Source organism: Ruditapes philippinarum, unplaced genomic scaffold (genome assembly GCF_026571515.1).
Source record: "Ruditapes philippinarum isolate M1 unplaced genomic scaffold, ASM2657151v2 ctg753_1_1_1_1, whole genome shotgun sequence".
Classification (NCBI taxonomy): domain Eukaryota; kingdom Metazoa; phylum Mollusca; class Bivalvia; order Venerida; family Veneridae; genus Ruditapes; species Ruditapes philippinarum.
In genome coordinates, this window is record NW_026854157.1 from 362,602 (window position 1) to 378,907 (window position 16,306).

Here is a 16,306-nt window from a genome sequence, read left to right on the forward strand (position 1 = left end):
TAGTTATAAATACTTAATACATGAAGTTTTTAAGTCTCGTACATAAGCGCGCTTACACCTAAAAAAATCAACTGCTGATTAAACATTTGCGTTACACTACATTCTTTCACTGCATGCACTGAAACAAAAACAAACAAGAGCCGGTTGAACCGGGTGATGCTCCCCGACTAGGTTTTGGACACAGAAAATTATATCTTTTGTAGTTCAGAGTTATATCCCAGACAAGGTTCAAAGTATGATAATTCCAAACTAAGGCAAGGCAGAGTTACTGTTCTTTACACTGCACTTCTACTCAATGAGATCTATCTACCGACTTGCGCGCGACACGTCGTCTCTATAAGTTGATCATTTCTGTGAAATAGTTGTAAAATCCGACTTCAAATAGCGAGTTTATGGGCCGGACATGATTTTGCTTCAAGGTCATGCTGTGACCTTGACCTTCTAGGTTGCGACCTTAATGTTGCGTGCGATATGTCGTCTCAATATGGTGATCATTTCTGTGAAGTAGTTGTAAAATCTGTCTTCAAATATCGAAGTTATAGGCCGGACACAATTTTGCTCCAAGGACATGCTGTGACCTTGACCTTTAAGGTAGCGACCCATATGTTGCGCGCGACACGTCGTCTCAATATGATGATCATTTCGTACGTACGGACGGACGGACTGACTGACAACCCGACTCGGGGAGCATAGAAATATTAATATTTGTGGGAAATCGGTATAAAGATAAAAATAACGATATATATCGATGTCATAATTTAAAAGTCTAATAATATAAGAATACAAAAAGCATAATTATAACAGTTACTGTCAAAATCAGGTAATTTTCTACAGAAATAAGAAACTTCGACTGGAGCGATAGGTGGTCAAAAGTCATATTATAAAGCCCCTTATCAACTGAGTTTGTGTGGGTGTAGATATATTGAATTGCTAACAATTTATATGCAAAATAAAGACGGGCGTTTATCAAATGAATTACAACGGTAAGTAAACAGTAATTGTTCAGTCTGTGAACTGTACCTGGATGTCCTTATCAAATATATTTATAAATTTTCCTAATGTTTTCTACTAGTATATTTTCTCGGACAATTCAAATACTTTCATCGATCGATTTTCATAACGAAACATGCTTGCGTAGTATCTTTAAATAAAATTTGTCTGCACTTGTATAGAGTGAGTACATGTAAAATGTGCAGGATAGTTCTTAAACTGTCTAGTTAGGTTGCTCTGATATTAAAATCAAATCAAACAAACAAAACCTACTATGTCGTAACGCAAACTGTTCTTTATTTTATCATTTTATTGTTCTCTATGCATACATAAAATGAAAATAGTTTATAAACAATCAAAATACGTTGAACATTTAAACTTGTCATATGGTAGTCATGAATCCTTTGCTTGATCATTCGTTCATTGTTGTTTCCACTTAAACATATTTTCTGTAAAAATACAAAAAAGCTTAGGCATCACCTATGTGAAGCATCATACAGGTACATGTATGTAAAAATCAATTCAAGTGAATTTTTTTCAATTAATTTCTACGAAGTAACGTTATTGTTTTTTACAAAACGAAAACACACAAAAATAAAACTCTAACTGATCATTCTATATCCGCCCTTATAATATTGTTTGTGTCTTCTTTTTACTTGCTTCTTCAAAAACATAGTTGTACAACAATTCAATGAATAATCGTATCAGAACAAGTTTTGGTTGGTGCACAATTGGTAACTGTTTGTTTCATTACTCAAATACTACATTCTTATTAAATGATACCAATTTGTATGCAATAAGTTCGGATGTCATCATACGTTTGATGTTTAATCATATCCCTTGCAGTCTCTCTTCCATGCCTATCTCTCCAACGTAAAAATTGGTCGACATCACTATCTGATGGGGGACTAAATTGAGCAGGAATGGAATTCACGTCCGTGGTTTGCATAGTTATTTGATTATAAGACGAAGTCTGTTGGCTTCTCTGGTCCCTCATAAGGTCTTTTGAAGCATATACGTGTGCGTTATAACTTTTATGCAGAATTTTTCCTTCATTGTTTTCCTTTGTTACTAGTTTACTTGCAACATCTTTCTTTTGTTCACTAGAGGGTATGGCCATTTTACTCCGTTCATTTGTAATACCTTGAGCTATTCCTTTGCATAGAACCGGTCCATTCTCGTGCAGTAAAAGGGCTGGCCAAACAAGAAACGCAACTCTATCACCACGTATTGTGTACGCCTTATAAATATTTGTATTGAATTTTTCACCCTTTGTAACGATTGGTCCAAATGCAAGAGGTGGATCCTGAACCTGTTTGAATTATATAACACAAACTTGACACAAACTTGACATAAACTGTTAAGATGTGATCAAAAACCATTAACGGTTATGAACTTGTATGAGTTAATGTGTGTCATATCATTGAATTCTATGCGTTGGTAACGTTGATGATCATATAAAAGTATTTAGATAAACTAGATTATTAAGACAGCAAAAGAACTTAAACATTCAATTGAACTTATAAAACTTAAATAGTTTAACTGCCGGTGGCTCTTATTTTGTATTTTGACAAAAAATATTTTACCAATTCATAAAACATATTCAAATCAGAGCAAACGCATTACAGAAACGCTACATTAGCAGGTTCAGGGAAAAATGCTGATTGATAAGCTTAAAAACACATCATGTCTCAAAAATAAATTATTTTTTCATCCTTTAGAAAAGGCAAACATGTATTTTATAACGTTTAGATAATGGTTTTAAAACATTGTAGATGCTTATCCCGTGATAAAAATAACGCTGGATGTGAAATTCTCTGTCATAAAGTAGCAAAATATGTACAAAGTATTGTGATTTCCACTCAAAATACTAAATAACTATACTTTTACTAGTTGCCAAAAATTCAATAGACGCAAAAAATGGTTCAGGTGTTTTGAAAATTACTAACCTGTTTCTTTGAAAAATATAATAGGACATAAAAAATTAAAAGCTTTGAAAAAGGAAAATGAAACCACTTCTGGGGCATAATGAGCCTTTAACCAGATAACTCTTATATAATTATATAGTCTAAAAAACTATCTTGGCACTCACCACCATGAGCCAGCATACTTCGAAACAGCTTTTAACAAATTCTGGAGCTGCATGATGTATCGTCTGATATTTCTTCAATGGAATGGTAAAAAGACACTTTTTAAATGAAACTATATTCAGAAAGACTTAGTATCAGGAGCTTTTCCTTAATATCAAAGGGAGATTTTTCCATAACTCTGGTATGTTGGGCTTCTTGATTAAAGGTCAACACAATGGAGTGACAATTAAGATATTTCATTTTACAAGATCATTAATACAATATATAAAACATTTCAGCATACTGTAATAACTTATTGATTAAAATCAATTTGAAAAAATATTTTCTACATGACAACATTTGAAACGTCGCGTACTTGTGTGACAGCTGTAGTACTTTTTGAGAAACATAACACTTTATCGCCCGAACCCACCCACCCCCACCCCCCAACCTCCCCTAATAAAGAAACATAAAATATAACATATAATGCTATGGAGTTTTTACATGGCACAGTGATTGAGCTAAAATTACTGAACATTTTGTTGTTATACCTGATATAACTGTTTGCCAGAAAATACTACCACATTTCGCTGAAAGTCTTTTATCAGTTTCTTTACTGACGAAGGCAAGCTATTTTCATTCTAAAATTAAGATAATTCATAAATGACATCGCATTTAAGTATAATGATATTATCCAGAAATAAACATTCAGATAAAATGAAACGACAAAGGAGTGAAACATAGATTAGACAATAAAGGTCATATGACGCCGGAACAGGAAAGGTGAGTTCGGCAAACCTCGTTAAAGTGGAATTACCGATTTGGGCGTATACTTTAATAACAGTATAGCGCTTATGGATCTTTTTTCGTGCACTAATATCTGTACAAACAGGAGAACTTCTGCAGATGTTAATACACAAAGAAATTGTGCATTATATCTTCATTAATTGATATGGATTTTTGGGAATAGACAATTCCAACGAGACTAGAATAAGTAGAGAAAGAATTTGTCAGGTACCCTTAGTTTATGATGTTCAATAAGTGTCCAATATATTAGTTTTGAACTCGGTAATTTAAAATGACGCTTTAATTTTGAAGACAATGTGCATCTGCATTTACATTTAAAAATCATCTGTTGCAAACTCTAGTATTTCACGGGTTACCTTTTACAAGTTTTGCACAAATATATCACAAAACAGTAGACAAGTTGTATATATCAAGCCGAAAGAAAAATTGAAAATTGCAGTATTTACCGTAGAACCCTGTGTGACTGCCATTTGTATATCCTTTCTCTGTTGATTCGCCTCTTTTTCACAGAAACGATAAGCATCCTTAAATAAAATGTAATATGAGTCAACTACAGGATGGTTAAATAAATTTATTATTTCCTAACAGACATTCTTTGTTCGGAGCACCAATATGAAAACAAAACAAATCAGAAAATATCCTGCAGTTCATGGGATTCGACCCCTTTTTGGTTAAATATTATTTTGGTTTATCTGGAACTGTATAGCTTTAATCATAAGTTGAATCGTAATCAATTAATATTCTAAAAGCTCAAAAATTACGACACATATCAAAACGAAGCAGTTAAGATCTATTTGTATCCCCATACTTTCGATGCTATTCAAAAATTATAAAAATATTTGTTCAACGTTAAATTTTCTGTTACCTTCTTTAGGCAAACAGCCTTGTAAAGATAATAGAAAGTAAAAAAAACAGAACGTCAGTTGTAACAACTAGAAATTACCTCATAAACAGATCTAAAAGACATTGAAGAAGTTGTCTTCCGACAGTCTTTGAGCTGTTTTATAACATTTTCCGGACAGCTAGTCTGTGTACGTTCCTTTAACACAAAAGTATATTTTGAGTAAATATCTACAGGATACTTAAAGGGATTATTTCTAAAATCGTTGTATTTTTAAAAACTATAATATTATTGTGTCTTTTGAAGATATATGCATAGGTACATAGTCTTGATCAATTGCATTTATAAAGGTCAGCTATTTTATGAGAACATGTAAGTGTCTGGTTAATTGACGTGTGCGAGTTGGCCATGCTTTCAGACAAATAAAGAAATATCTAAATATTTGAAAAGTATGCGGGTTAGAAAACATAAATGTTAATTGAACAAATAACAAAGAATAACTTAAACAGGTTGACGCCTCGGAAGAAAAGAAAAGGAATCGAACATCGGAGACTCAGTTTGATTGATTGAGTCAGCAATTTGTGAGAAGTGATAGATAGTTGAATTTATTCTTAAATTTCTTGATCTAAATGTTTCCTCTATCCCCACAGAAACCGTGACGGAATACTAAAATATAACACTATCGTAGTATTTAGCACTGTTTTGATTTACTTGAGATGCATTGATTTTGTTAGTTTAAAGTTTTTTGTTACAATATTGTTTTCCTATCTTAGTACTACAAGTATCAGAAATGACAAAGTATTATGCAAAATAAATGCCAACTTTCAAATATCTTCTCTCAGAAATCTGAAGTGAAGTGCATATTGCATTTAACTGACTCTTATAACACTATGGTCGACTTCTATTAATATCTATTATATTCACACTACTTTCATATGAGATACCATATGTAGATTTAGAGAATGTCAAGGGATACCCATGCATATTTCATAATCATGAGAAACTGATTTATATAAAGTTGTACATGAACGTTTAAAGACGACATAAAATATATCTATAAAATAATTTTTTTATGAAATTGCATATTAAAAGGTATAAAATGGTAGAAAGCAAGCAAAAGATTTCATTAACTATCAATGGTCATTTCTCATAATACTCATATAACAAATAAAAGCTTCATCATACCACTGATTTGGAGCACAATAGGACTCTTTGTAAATCGTCAAGCTGTTCCCTTGCTCTGCGTTTGCAGAAATCATAGATATCCTGAAAATAGAGTACACATGAATTACTTATATGAACATTGACAAAAAGAATTGCAGTACAAAAGTATATCCTCATTTGAATAACTTGAACTTCATGTTCACACATTTAGAGATATAAAACAATATATTGTTTTATTTGTTTTATTCAATATTATACGGACCGTCATGATACATGTATTGATGTTACCATTTTCAGGATGATTATAATCTCAGATTGAATAACAAATCAGCTAACCATTAGAATTTCTAAAAGTATCTCGATAATTTGTTCATCGCTAGAAAATGACTTCTGCAGTTCTTCAAATGCATCATGCCATTGATTGTCATACAGTTCAGCAAACTTTTCTGCCAGCTTTGTTGGACGATCCCTGTCACTTAAGTCAGCAATATTTGGATTATTATCTGTCAGTTTGTGGCCAATAACACTGTATAACAAACAAACAAATAAATAAATGAATAAATAAATAACGACATTATTTACATGTATAATTCCGAAAAAAAAGGAATAACAAGGCAGTTTAAAACAAACAAAATTAGATGGCAGATTTCTTGAAACATTCTAACGTCATTTTGTCTTTATTCTATTGACTTGGGTTTCTCCGTTTTCCATCATGTCAATATAACTCCATTGCTACAAACATTATATGTTTGAAATTGTAAGTAAATTTAAATAAAATATATTTTGTTTAAAAAAAAGTGAAGTATAAATAACCGTGGCTCTGTGTCGTCACTTGTTGTACTGGGTTGTCTTTTACTCTCTTCTAACTGTTTTCTTAATTTTCGTATGTCACAATTATTTTGCTCAATGGTCTTCTGGAGTTGAATTGTTTGCCCGTCTTGTTTCTTCAGTTTTTCAACATACTCATTGAGTTTTTGTTTTTGGTTTCTTTTAAATTCATGGAATGAACGTTCAGAGTCTTTAATGTTTTGTTCCCATTCTTTTTCCTTTGCGTCATACAGCATTTTTAGATCATTATAGTCCTGTCTCAGTTTTTGTTCAGTTTGTATGTCCGACCTTTCCTTAATTTCCTTCGCGAATTTCTCTTTCATCAACTTGTTCCTCTCATCTCTATAACGTTCTTTACACTGTTCAGCTTTTTGTAGGCGATCTGTTATTTCCCGATTTTCCTGAGTAAAAGATTCTAGTCTCTCCTCTATTAACTTAGAAAAGAAAAATCACGTATGAATTGCTTATTAATATCATACGTACTGGACACTTAACATATTATTATTGTCAGTAGACGTCTTATTCTCGGATACCCAAATAAATTCTTAACTTCTTTATAGATATTACTAAAAAAATGAAACCAAAAATGTTTCGGACAGAGCAAAATATAAAAATATTCTTAAAGCAAAACCGTCCAGTAAAGTTAAGTAGGTAGACCGTGAATTGGGCGACTAGGGTTCGATTCTCGTATGGTGCAGGTCAAATGTGTTGTGATTGATCGTGAAATCCTTTTTACAATCATTCACACTGAACTCCTGCTCGTGCATGAATAGAAGTTATTGGTTTCTTGCGAAAGTGAAGGTAATTAGTACTGATAAACTGCTTGAAAACCTGCCTATGGACGATGAGCTGGCTAAACTGTGCTCTGATAAATTCAGTGTGGCTCAATGGCGTGATCCTGACTTAAAATTACAAAGACCACACCATTCACCATTTTCAAGGCAATTGCATTTTTTTAATAGACTACTGCAACTGTTTTTATAACCTGCTTATAATTAATATATCGTGACAATTAAGTACACTTTATATCAACTACTTACACATTGATGCTCTCTATAGTTTTCAATTTTCTGAACTGCAACTCGCAGGTTTTCACTGACCGAAGAGAGAATTGCCCCAAGCTGTTTTTGAGATTCTGCATTGGTTGTCATTTTGTCTTACAAATATGAAAATAAAATGAAAAACATATGGTGGCTCAATTGCGGCCCCGCCAAGCGAAAAGTCGAGAATTAACCAGTTAAAATGGCTTGTTAGCGGGGGCGCGGAGCGAAGCTTTATTTATCAAACTTCGCTCCGTGCTCCCGCTAATAAGCGTATTTTCGCTCCGCTTCCCCGTCGTTTTATTTCTTAAATCTTGCTCCGCGCCCTCGATTATAAGCGTATTTTCGCTCCGCGCCCCCGCCATTTTAACCTGCTTATTCTTGACTTTTCGCTGGCGAAAACACGTAAGGCACATATTAGCCATCACAGAAACATCCTTGTTTTATGACTATTTTATAATATTATTCAGTTAATCTTGCAACGTCCTAATTGTTAAAAAAAGTAGATGAGACTTTAAATTTCATTTTACGTGTTTCAAAACAGCGTACATATTTACTTGCAAGTGTGAACTCAATATTATTACATACAAACTTTCAAACAAAGCACCTAAATGTATTATGACTATTATTATCTTCCTTTAATTGGTGTTAACTTTAACCAATACAAATGAGCTACCTACGAGAATCTTGTTAACATTTTCATATGCTAATAGAAAACTTTTAAGACATTATTTATATTCTATCTATTTGTTAAGTTTCTGTGAAAGATTATTACGTTTTTTTTTACCTAGAAACATAGTTTTTTCCCTTTGGAGGTCGGGTAAAAAGTACAAATTTCATTTAACCCTTTTGCACGCGGAAGAAATTTAATCACTTTTAAATTACCCTTTAATATTACCTTTCCATTACTTTAAATTTTTAATTGGAATTTTTTTTCAAAAACAATTTCAGCTTTTAAAATTTTTAAAAAGAAATTTTTCCCTTTCACAATGACAAAAACGTCCCTTTAAATTTTCTCACCTAATTATAAAAGCGCTAAGTACAAAAATATTGATAAGTATAAATGAAAAAGGTCATTATTAGTCTAAATCAAAAAAACAGTTTTTTTCATTTTATATATGTAAAAAAACGTGTGGCTTTAATTAAACTTAATTTTCTTTTATCACGGTTCTATAAAATATCGGTTTAACGAGCATAAGCGTTCCATGCATTACTTACTGATGAAAAATTGATTGCTTTGGAATAGAACAATAACTATGCAAAGCCAATAGTCGCTTTTGAAAGTCACTGGTTGCAATGAATGAAGACATAGGTTGTATGCTAAATCTCTTTGTGGCCACTGGAATCACGTGTAGCTTGAAAAAACTTGAATTGTGTCCATAGGACACGGGTGCCCCAAACTCCACTGTTTTGTCAATCATATGACTCTAAGTCAAATCTTTTTTTTTGGACTAAATGTGCCACAAGTTGAAAACTAAAACTCTTTTACTAAGTAAAGGGCAAGAACTTTACAAATACTGAATAAAAGTGAAAAGTGAACCCCAAGATGCATAAATACACATGGTGACTAAGATTCTTGTAAACTTTCAAGCCTACAAGTCAAATACATTTTGAACTTTGCATGAACAAGTTGAAAATTGAAAATTCATACTACTGTAAGTCAAGGTCAATAACTTCAACAAAACTGAAAAAATCCGCATGCAAAGTCCCCGGTGCATAGCTTCAGTGATGTTGATAACATTCCTGTAAAGCTGCTTGATTCTTACTCAAGCACTCAAGAAACAAATACCACAGCATAATGAAACGGTTTTTACAAATTCAAGTGCAATAACTCTACAAATACTAGATAAATATACAAGCGAAACCTAAGGTGCACAACTACACATGCTGATCAACATTCCTGTTAAGTTTCATGACTCTAGGTTAAATACGTTTTCAACTATGCACCACACAAATTGAAAATTGCAAATTTTCACTAAGTTAAGGACAATAACTATAAATTCACAAGAAAAAGCCCAGGTGCACAACTTCACATGCTGATCAACTTTCTCGTAAAGTTTCATGACCCTATGTCATATAATTTTTGAGCTACCTGTGACACAAGTTACAATTTCAAATTTTTAATAAGTCAAGGACAATAACTCTGCAAGTACTATAATAATCCATACGAAACTATCCACGTGTACAATTTCACATGCTGATCAACTTTCCCGTGAAGTTTGATGACCCTAGGTTAAATACTTTTTGAGGTACATGCGACACAAGTTGAAAATTGCAAATTTTTACTAAGTCAACGGCAATAACTCTTGCTAACAAAAAGCACAACTTCACATAGTGAGCAACATTCCTATAAAGTTTCGTGACTCTAGGTCAAAAACTTTTTGCGTTATGTGCGACACAAGTTGAAAATTATAATTTTTTACTAAGTCAAGGGCAATGACTCTAAAAATACTAAAAAATCCACATGAAAATACCCATGTACACAACTTCACATGCTGATCAACATTCCTGTAAAATTTCATTACTCTATAGCTAGGTCACAATACTTTTTACTTACATGCGACAAAAGTTGAAAATAGCAAATTTTTACTAAGTCAATGGCAATAACTCTAAAAATACTGAATAAATCCAGACGAAAATACCCGGGTGCACAACTACACATGCTGATCAACATTCCTGTAAAGTTTCATGACTCTATGTCACATTTTTTTGAGCTACGTGCGACACAAAAGAGAACGGACGGACGAACGAAAAAAGGACGGACGGACGGATGGACGGACAGGGTTAAATCTAAATGCCCCCGGCCCCTAAACTGGGGGCACACAAATGAAAGTCATTGATTGTAATGAAAAGAACATGCTTGATATGGAAGTCTCGGGTTTGTTTTTTATAGTTACTATCAATTCACAAGTTGCTATTGAAAGTCGTTCTCTGATATATATATATAGATTATTGGTTGCTATCAAAAGTCAATGTGATTGAAATCTACAGAAGTAACTAACTACATGTTTACATGGTCGCAGTGTGATTATGTTTTGTGGTTTAAATTATGACAACGTCAAACGAAAACATTTTGCTTTTGGACAGTGATAGAAAAATAGAAACAAGTGGTCGGGATTTGGGGTAGGGATTGCGATTATTTCCACGTTTCAATTGGCTCGTTCATACCTTTTAATAGTATTATCACACAAATAGGTCAATAACATATTTGGGAGATGGTGTTTGTTTAAATATATTGAATAACTCAATTAAAAAAGTTTTCATCATCCATTAACTGACATTAATAAATAATTGAAAAAAGAAACACTCGACAAATTATTTTTGGAGTCTTTGGGCAAACATTTGAAAAAAGAATCAAGAGAAGTAAATATTAGAAAAATAAAAAATAAAATATAAGAAATAACAAAATGCCTTTACTGATAAAGAATATGTATTTATTACAAAATCAACACACAAGCAATAGTTGTAACATTTCACTGCGACAGTGTTCAATTTGTATGTTTCAATATATAAATTGATATAAAAGGACGGAACAAGAGATTAACGATGAAATAAAACATATTTATTTTAGATATGTATATTTCTATTTATTTAACTACACTGTTTTACTGACATTGGGCAACACCTTTTAGTACGATGGATGTTCCATCAATGCGTAACAACGAAGGCCATACTAAGTAATCAATGAGTGTCCCTGTTTTAGTAAAGGCTCTGTACATTTCTGTTGAGAAAATGTCTCTATGTGTGGTATTGTCGCTTTGAATTTTCAGTTTGTCTTTGTTCTCATATATTTCCCAACACACGTCAAAACATTTGTTTATGTAAGATCTGACAGCACCGTAACCTGTTGGAATTTTGGTATCTTGCGACTTCAAATATTTTAAGTATTTCTGAAATAAAAACATATCTCATTTGATTCAGACCTGTAATTTATATATGAAATACAGGAAACTTTGTTAGTATCGAACTTTTTGGGAACTTGTATGTTCCTTGTAAAGGAACACATCATCGCCAATCTTTACATGGACACGAGTATTTAATAAAATGTAACTTAAGTATATTTTAATGTTAACGCCTTTGCAACTTGTGCGAATAGCAATGGACATAATATATCTCCTTGCTTTATTTCTCTTGTGTCATCGGAACAGTGAGATAAGTAAGACAGTGAAGTTTACTGTTACAGTATATACATTTTGCTTAACAAAATATATGCAACTAAAAGATGACTGATTATTATATGATAAGGAGGTAAAGCAATATATACCAAGAAGTGAAATCTAATTCAACATTGTATCACGTTACAATTTCAGTACGAGGCATGTGCTGTATGCAGATACCCACATTATTCACATAAAAAAGGAAAATAAGTGCGTGGGACGTGAAGAAAAATCATACACAAACACTTAAAAAAGAGTCAAGGAGGATAATGAACTAATGAAATTTGTTTGCTCAGTTCTTGATCAAATTACTAAGTTATCTTGATTGAACTATAGCCCAAAAACATATAACTTACTTCAAGGGCAGATTCTTTTGTTGGCTTACTTATTCGGAACTGTTTCCCTTCTTTTTCGTTTTCAATATATTGCATAGCGTCCTAAAAAGATAAATTTGTCACTGAAAGCCATATAAATGAAATATTTTTTGTAGCCATCACACTCTTTAAAGTTTTAGCTAAACATGCATATTCTTCGGAAAAGAATTATATGTGTGCTACTAGATAAACAACTTGAACTGCAATAAAAGAGATCGGAAAAATAAATCGGTTTGTATGGGACTGAAAATCAACAATAATACATTTAACTGTACATTTTGTAGTCGAATCGTTAAAAGTTCTGAAATATTACAAACATCTAATAAATAAATCCATTGCGGTTGTATATTTATCAAAGTCAAAGTCACTCCTGCTTACAAAGAGAATCTTTTTTAGAATCATTACTATTTCCTTCTCGTCCTTGATTATTTTGTCTAATTCTTCAAATGCATTTGAATGATGTGTATCATAAAGCTCATTGTATGAATCCAAAATGTCTTTGATGTCAGCGGTATCCTTTGTTTTGAGGTTTGCAGAAAGCTGTATAATTTCTTGACGCATGCTAAAAAATACCTTGAATACTTTAATTTGATATAGATGTTTTGATTTGTTTTATAATTGTTATATCTTATTTAAGCTATCAATTAAGTGCATGCAGTTGATTGAAGGAGATATCAACAAAATGAATACATAAATAAAAACATGTATGTAAGCAAATTAATAAAGATGAATAAAAAAGATAAATAAACCGGATAAATGAACAAGAGGGCCATGATGGCCCAAGATCGCTCACCTGACCCATCGAACTCATCCGAACAATTACCTAGACAGGTGAGTCAAAAATGTGACAACTACAGTTTTAACAAGGATAATCCATATTTGAGCAGTGTGACCTAGTTTCTTACCCAGGTGTCCCATATTCGAACTTAACCTAGATATCATCAAAACAATCTTTCAGACCAATTTCCAGGATACTTGGATCAAAACAGTAGCCACTAGTGTTAACAAGATTTTTCTATTTTTAGCTCCGGTGACCTAGTTTTTCATGCGAGATAACCCATGTCCGAGAAATTACCTAGACAAGCATCCTGACCACGTTTGATGATAATTGAGTCAAAAATGTGATCACTAGAATGTTAACAAGGTTTTTGCATATTTGGGCAGTGTGACCTAGTTTTTAACTTCAGGTGACTCATATTCAAACTTGACCTGGAAATCATCAAAGCAAACTTTCAGACCAATTTTCATGATATCTGGATCAAAACAGTAGCCACTAGAGTGTTAACAAGATTTTTCTATTTAAGCTCCTGTGACCTAGTTTTTGACCCCAGGTGACCCATATTCAAACTTGAACTAGAAATCATCAAAGCAAACTTTCAGACTAATTTACAGGATATCTGGATTAAAACAGTAGCCACTAGAGAGTTAACACGTTTTTTCTATATTTAGCTCCTGTGACCTAGTTTTTCATCTGAGATGACACTTGTTCGAACGTATTCGAGCAATTACCTAGACAAGCATCCTGACCAAGGTTAATGACAATTGAGACACAAATGTGACCACTAGAATGTTAACAAGATTTTGCTATTTTTTAGCTCTTGTGACATAGTTTTTCATCTGATATGACCCAAGTTAAACTCATTTGAGCTGTCAACAAGATAAGCATCCCGACAAAGTTTGATGATGATTGAGGCAAAAAAGTGACCGCTAGAGTGTCAATGAACAAGTGCGGACGGACGACGGACGACAGACAATGGCCGACGGACATTCAACGAGCCTAAAAACTCACCCGAGCTAGCTCAGGTGAGCTAAAAAGGATAAATAATCAAGAAAAACGAAAGAAACAAAACAAACACAATAAATAAACGGGTAAATGAATAATAAATAAAATTAAAAACAATGAAACAAACTTAATCATGTGTAAAACAGTTTGCTAGGCTCGTAAAAGATATGGTAATATACAACTATGGTTGTCGCATAACAAAATCTGACAAAATCGATAAACTGATAAATAAAATGGGCCAGTAATAATGAGAAATAATAAATACACTCAATGCATACAGAACTGTATTGAACAAAATTTTATCAGTGTGTAAAGTATCTATTTACAAAAGACTTAAATTTGTGTTATTTGATATAAATAAAGGGTATTAGTTGAAATGCAAAATATAAACGGTCGTTTAAATGTACAAAAAAAACCTTGGCCATAATATTTTTCATTAAAATACATTATTTCATACCTTTGTAATTCATTAGTTTTAGATTCCAATTCGTGTTGTAACTGAAGAACCTTTTCGTCCAACTCGGATATGCATTTATCTCTCGCACGCAAATCCGAATTGTGCTGTTTTATTAGGGCTTTATTTTCATCTTGTGCATTCCAAAGTTCGTTTTTAAGCAAAAAATTTTCCGTATCTTGATCCTGAAGCGTAAAATTAATGACTTAATCTAATATTTAACGGACTCATTAACATCATCATCTTTTATATTTCAATGTATAAAACTTTTCGTTTATTTTTAGATATTAGCAGACACAAAATATGACTGAAAAAAGTGTTTTAGTATGTATGAATTAGAATATTACTTTGTTATGTTATGAAAGCTATCATGAAATGAATAAATTAACATGTTTGCTGATCATTCAAAACACTTGCAAATAAAAAAAAACTTTATTCATGAAGTATACGTTAACTTACCTCGGCAATGTATCTGCAATCTTCTAACTGAATTTGTGATTTAACCAATATATCACAAACCTCATTTAATTCGTCGTCCATTGAATTTTGTCTGTTTCCACGATGTATAAAATTGTAAATTGATTGTATATTTACCACTAAAATACTTTAAAAAAGCGTATCGAACCTTTAATAAGACTGTAGTTACTCACGGTCTTTTATCTCCGAGATAGGTTTTTTTGTTTCATTTAAAATATGTTTACAACCAATTGATTTTTGAGAAAAGAATATTTCAATGAGTATATTTGTAAAATAATAAAGTTCATAACAAATTATGTAAAACAAACATACGACGTTAAATTTCGTTCTAAGTAAATTATTGATATAAATACATTTGAAAACTTAAACTCTTACCTTTCGTGTGGCGAGGTGACAGCAGGGTAAAATATTAAATCACAACGACCTCTTTTCAAGTTAAACATGTAAACACTTGTTCAAAAGCGTTTGATATAGAAAAGTATAATGATTGTGACATTAAAACGATTCAAAATGTCTTAAGTAACTGTGTCACCTGTATCATCTAAGCAAACTTGCGCGGATGGAATACAGTTATATTTTTTGTCGGTGCGCTTCCGAAAGGATGGTTTCAGAAAATTCAATAGGATGACAGAAAAAAGGGGATAACCGACCATTTTTTTGAGTTATATTCATTGCATTTTCTGATTTTAATGTATTGTAAGTTAGTTTATCTTTTTCTTCTTAACTTAAGACTATTTAAAATGTCTTTATAGAAATTCGTGAAATTTAATGCTGTGAAGAACATGACCTATTTAGCAATGTTTGTCGAACGTGTAAGTTAGTTATCTGTCATTGAAATTATTTATAAATGTAAACTCTATAAAACGTACAATAAAACTATTCAAATCTAATTCATGATATGGTGAATACATTTTTTATTACTTAAAGTAATGAATATTTTGGAAGCTTTTGTATAATTGAATATTTGAATAATTATTGATTGAATTATAATGCGAGTATCGATCATTTTACATAAAACAAGGTAATCTAATTTCATTTCAAATATATTGGGGACATCGCTTGATCAATCTTAAACATGCATGACTACATAGTTATGTGTCAGATTTTATAAAACAAACATTGCCTACTTAAAACGACCTTCAAAGCGGCATAATCATTCAATGTAACGTGTTAATGTTTCTTCATTGAAAATATAAAAATATCTAATTTTGTATTAACTTTGTAAGAAAATGAAATAAAATACATGCAATTTATTTATTTCCGTCGTTAACGACAACATTCATGTAATGCAGGTACAAAACACAGTTTACAATATATGCGTG

The 16,306-nt window shown here is 32.0% G+C and overlaps 2 protein-coding genes across 2 annotated transcripts in view; both read right to left on the reverse strand.

Annotated features, from left to right (window-relative positions):
• Nucleotides 1–4,687: 4,687 nt before the first annotated feature.
• Nucleotides 4,688–16,306, reverse strand: part of LOC132739189 (uncharacterized) — a 37,230-nt gene continuing 25,611 nt past the window's right edge. Inside the window, exons 2-6 of the mRNA XM_060726856.1 lie at nt 7,740–7,855; nt 6,685–7,133; nt 6,208–6,397; nt 5,893–5,973; nt 4,688–4,905 (exon numbers count right to left, since the gene is read on the reverse strand). Coding sequence (XP_060582839.1) covers nt 4,786–4,905; nt 5,893–5,973; nt 6,208–6,397; nt 6,685–7,133; nt 7,740–7,850 — 951 coding nt within the window. The 5' untranslated portion in view covers nt 7,851–7,855 and the 3' untranslated portion in view covers nt 4,688–4,785. The remainder of the gene's footprint in view (nt 4,906–5,892; nt 5,974–6,207; nt 6,398–6,684; nt 7,134–7,739; nt 7,856–16,306) is intronic.
• LOC132739190 (uncharacterized) lies at nt 11,158–15,368 on the reverse strand. The gene is made up of 5 exons (XM_060726857.1): nt 14,967–15,368; nt 14,511–14,692; nt 12,649–12,832; nt 12,253–12,333; nt 11,158–11,629 (listed from the first exon to the last, which is right to left on the reverse strand). Exons 1-5 carry the CDS (start codon nt 15,045–15,047, stop codon nt 11,345–11,347), a joined length of 813 nt encoding a protein of 270 aa, XP_060582840.1. The 5' UTR covers nt 15,048–15,368; the 3' UTR covers nt 11,158–11,344.

Excerpts from the sequence above, each read along its gene's own strand:
- LOC132739190 (XM_060726857.1), bottom strand. The coding sequence starts at position 15,047 with ATGGACGACGAATTAAATGAGGTTTGTGATATATTGGTTAAATCACAA. Across the intron at positions 12,833-14,510 it reads AAAACTAATGAATTACAAAG|CATGCGTCAAGAAATTATAC; the intron begins GTATGAAATAAT and ends GGTATTTTTTAG. Across the intron at positions 12,334-12,648 it reads TTCTAAAAAAGATTCTCTTT|GACGCTATGCAATATATTGA; the intron begins GTAAGCAGGAGT and ends TTATCTTTTTAG.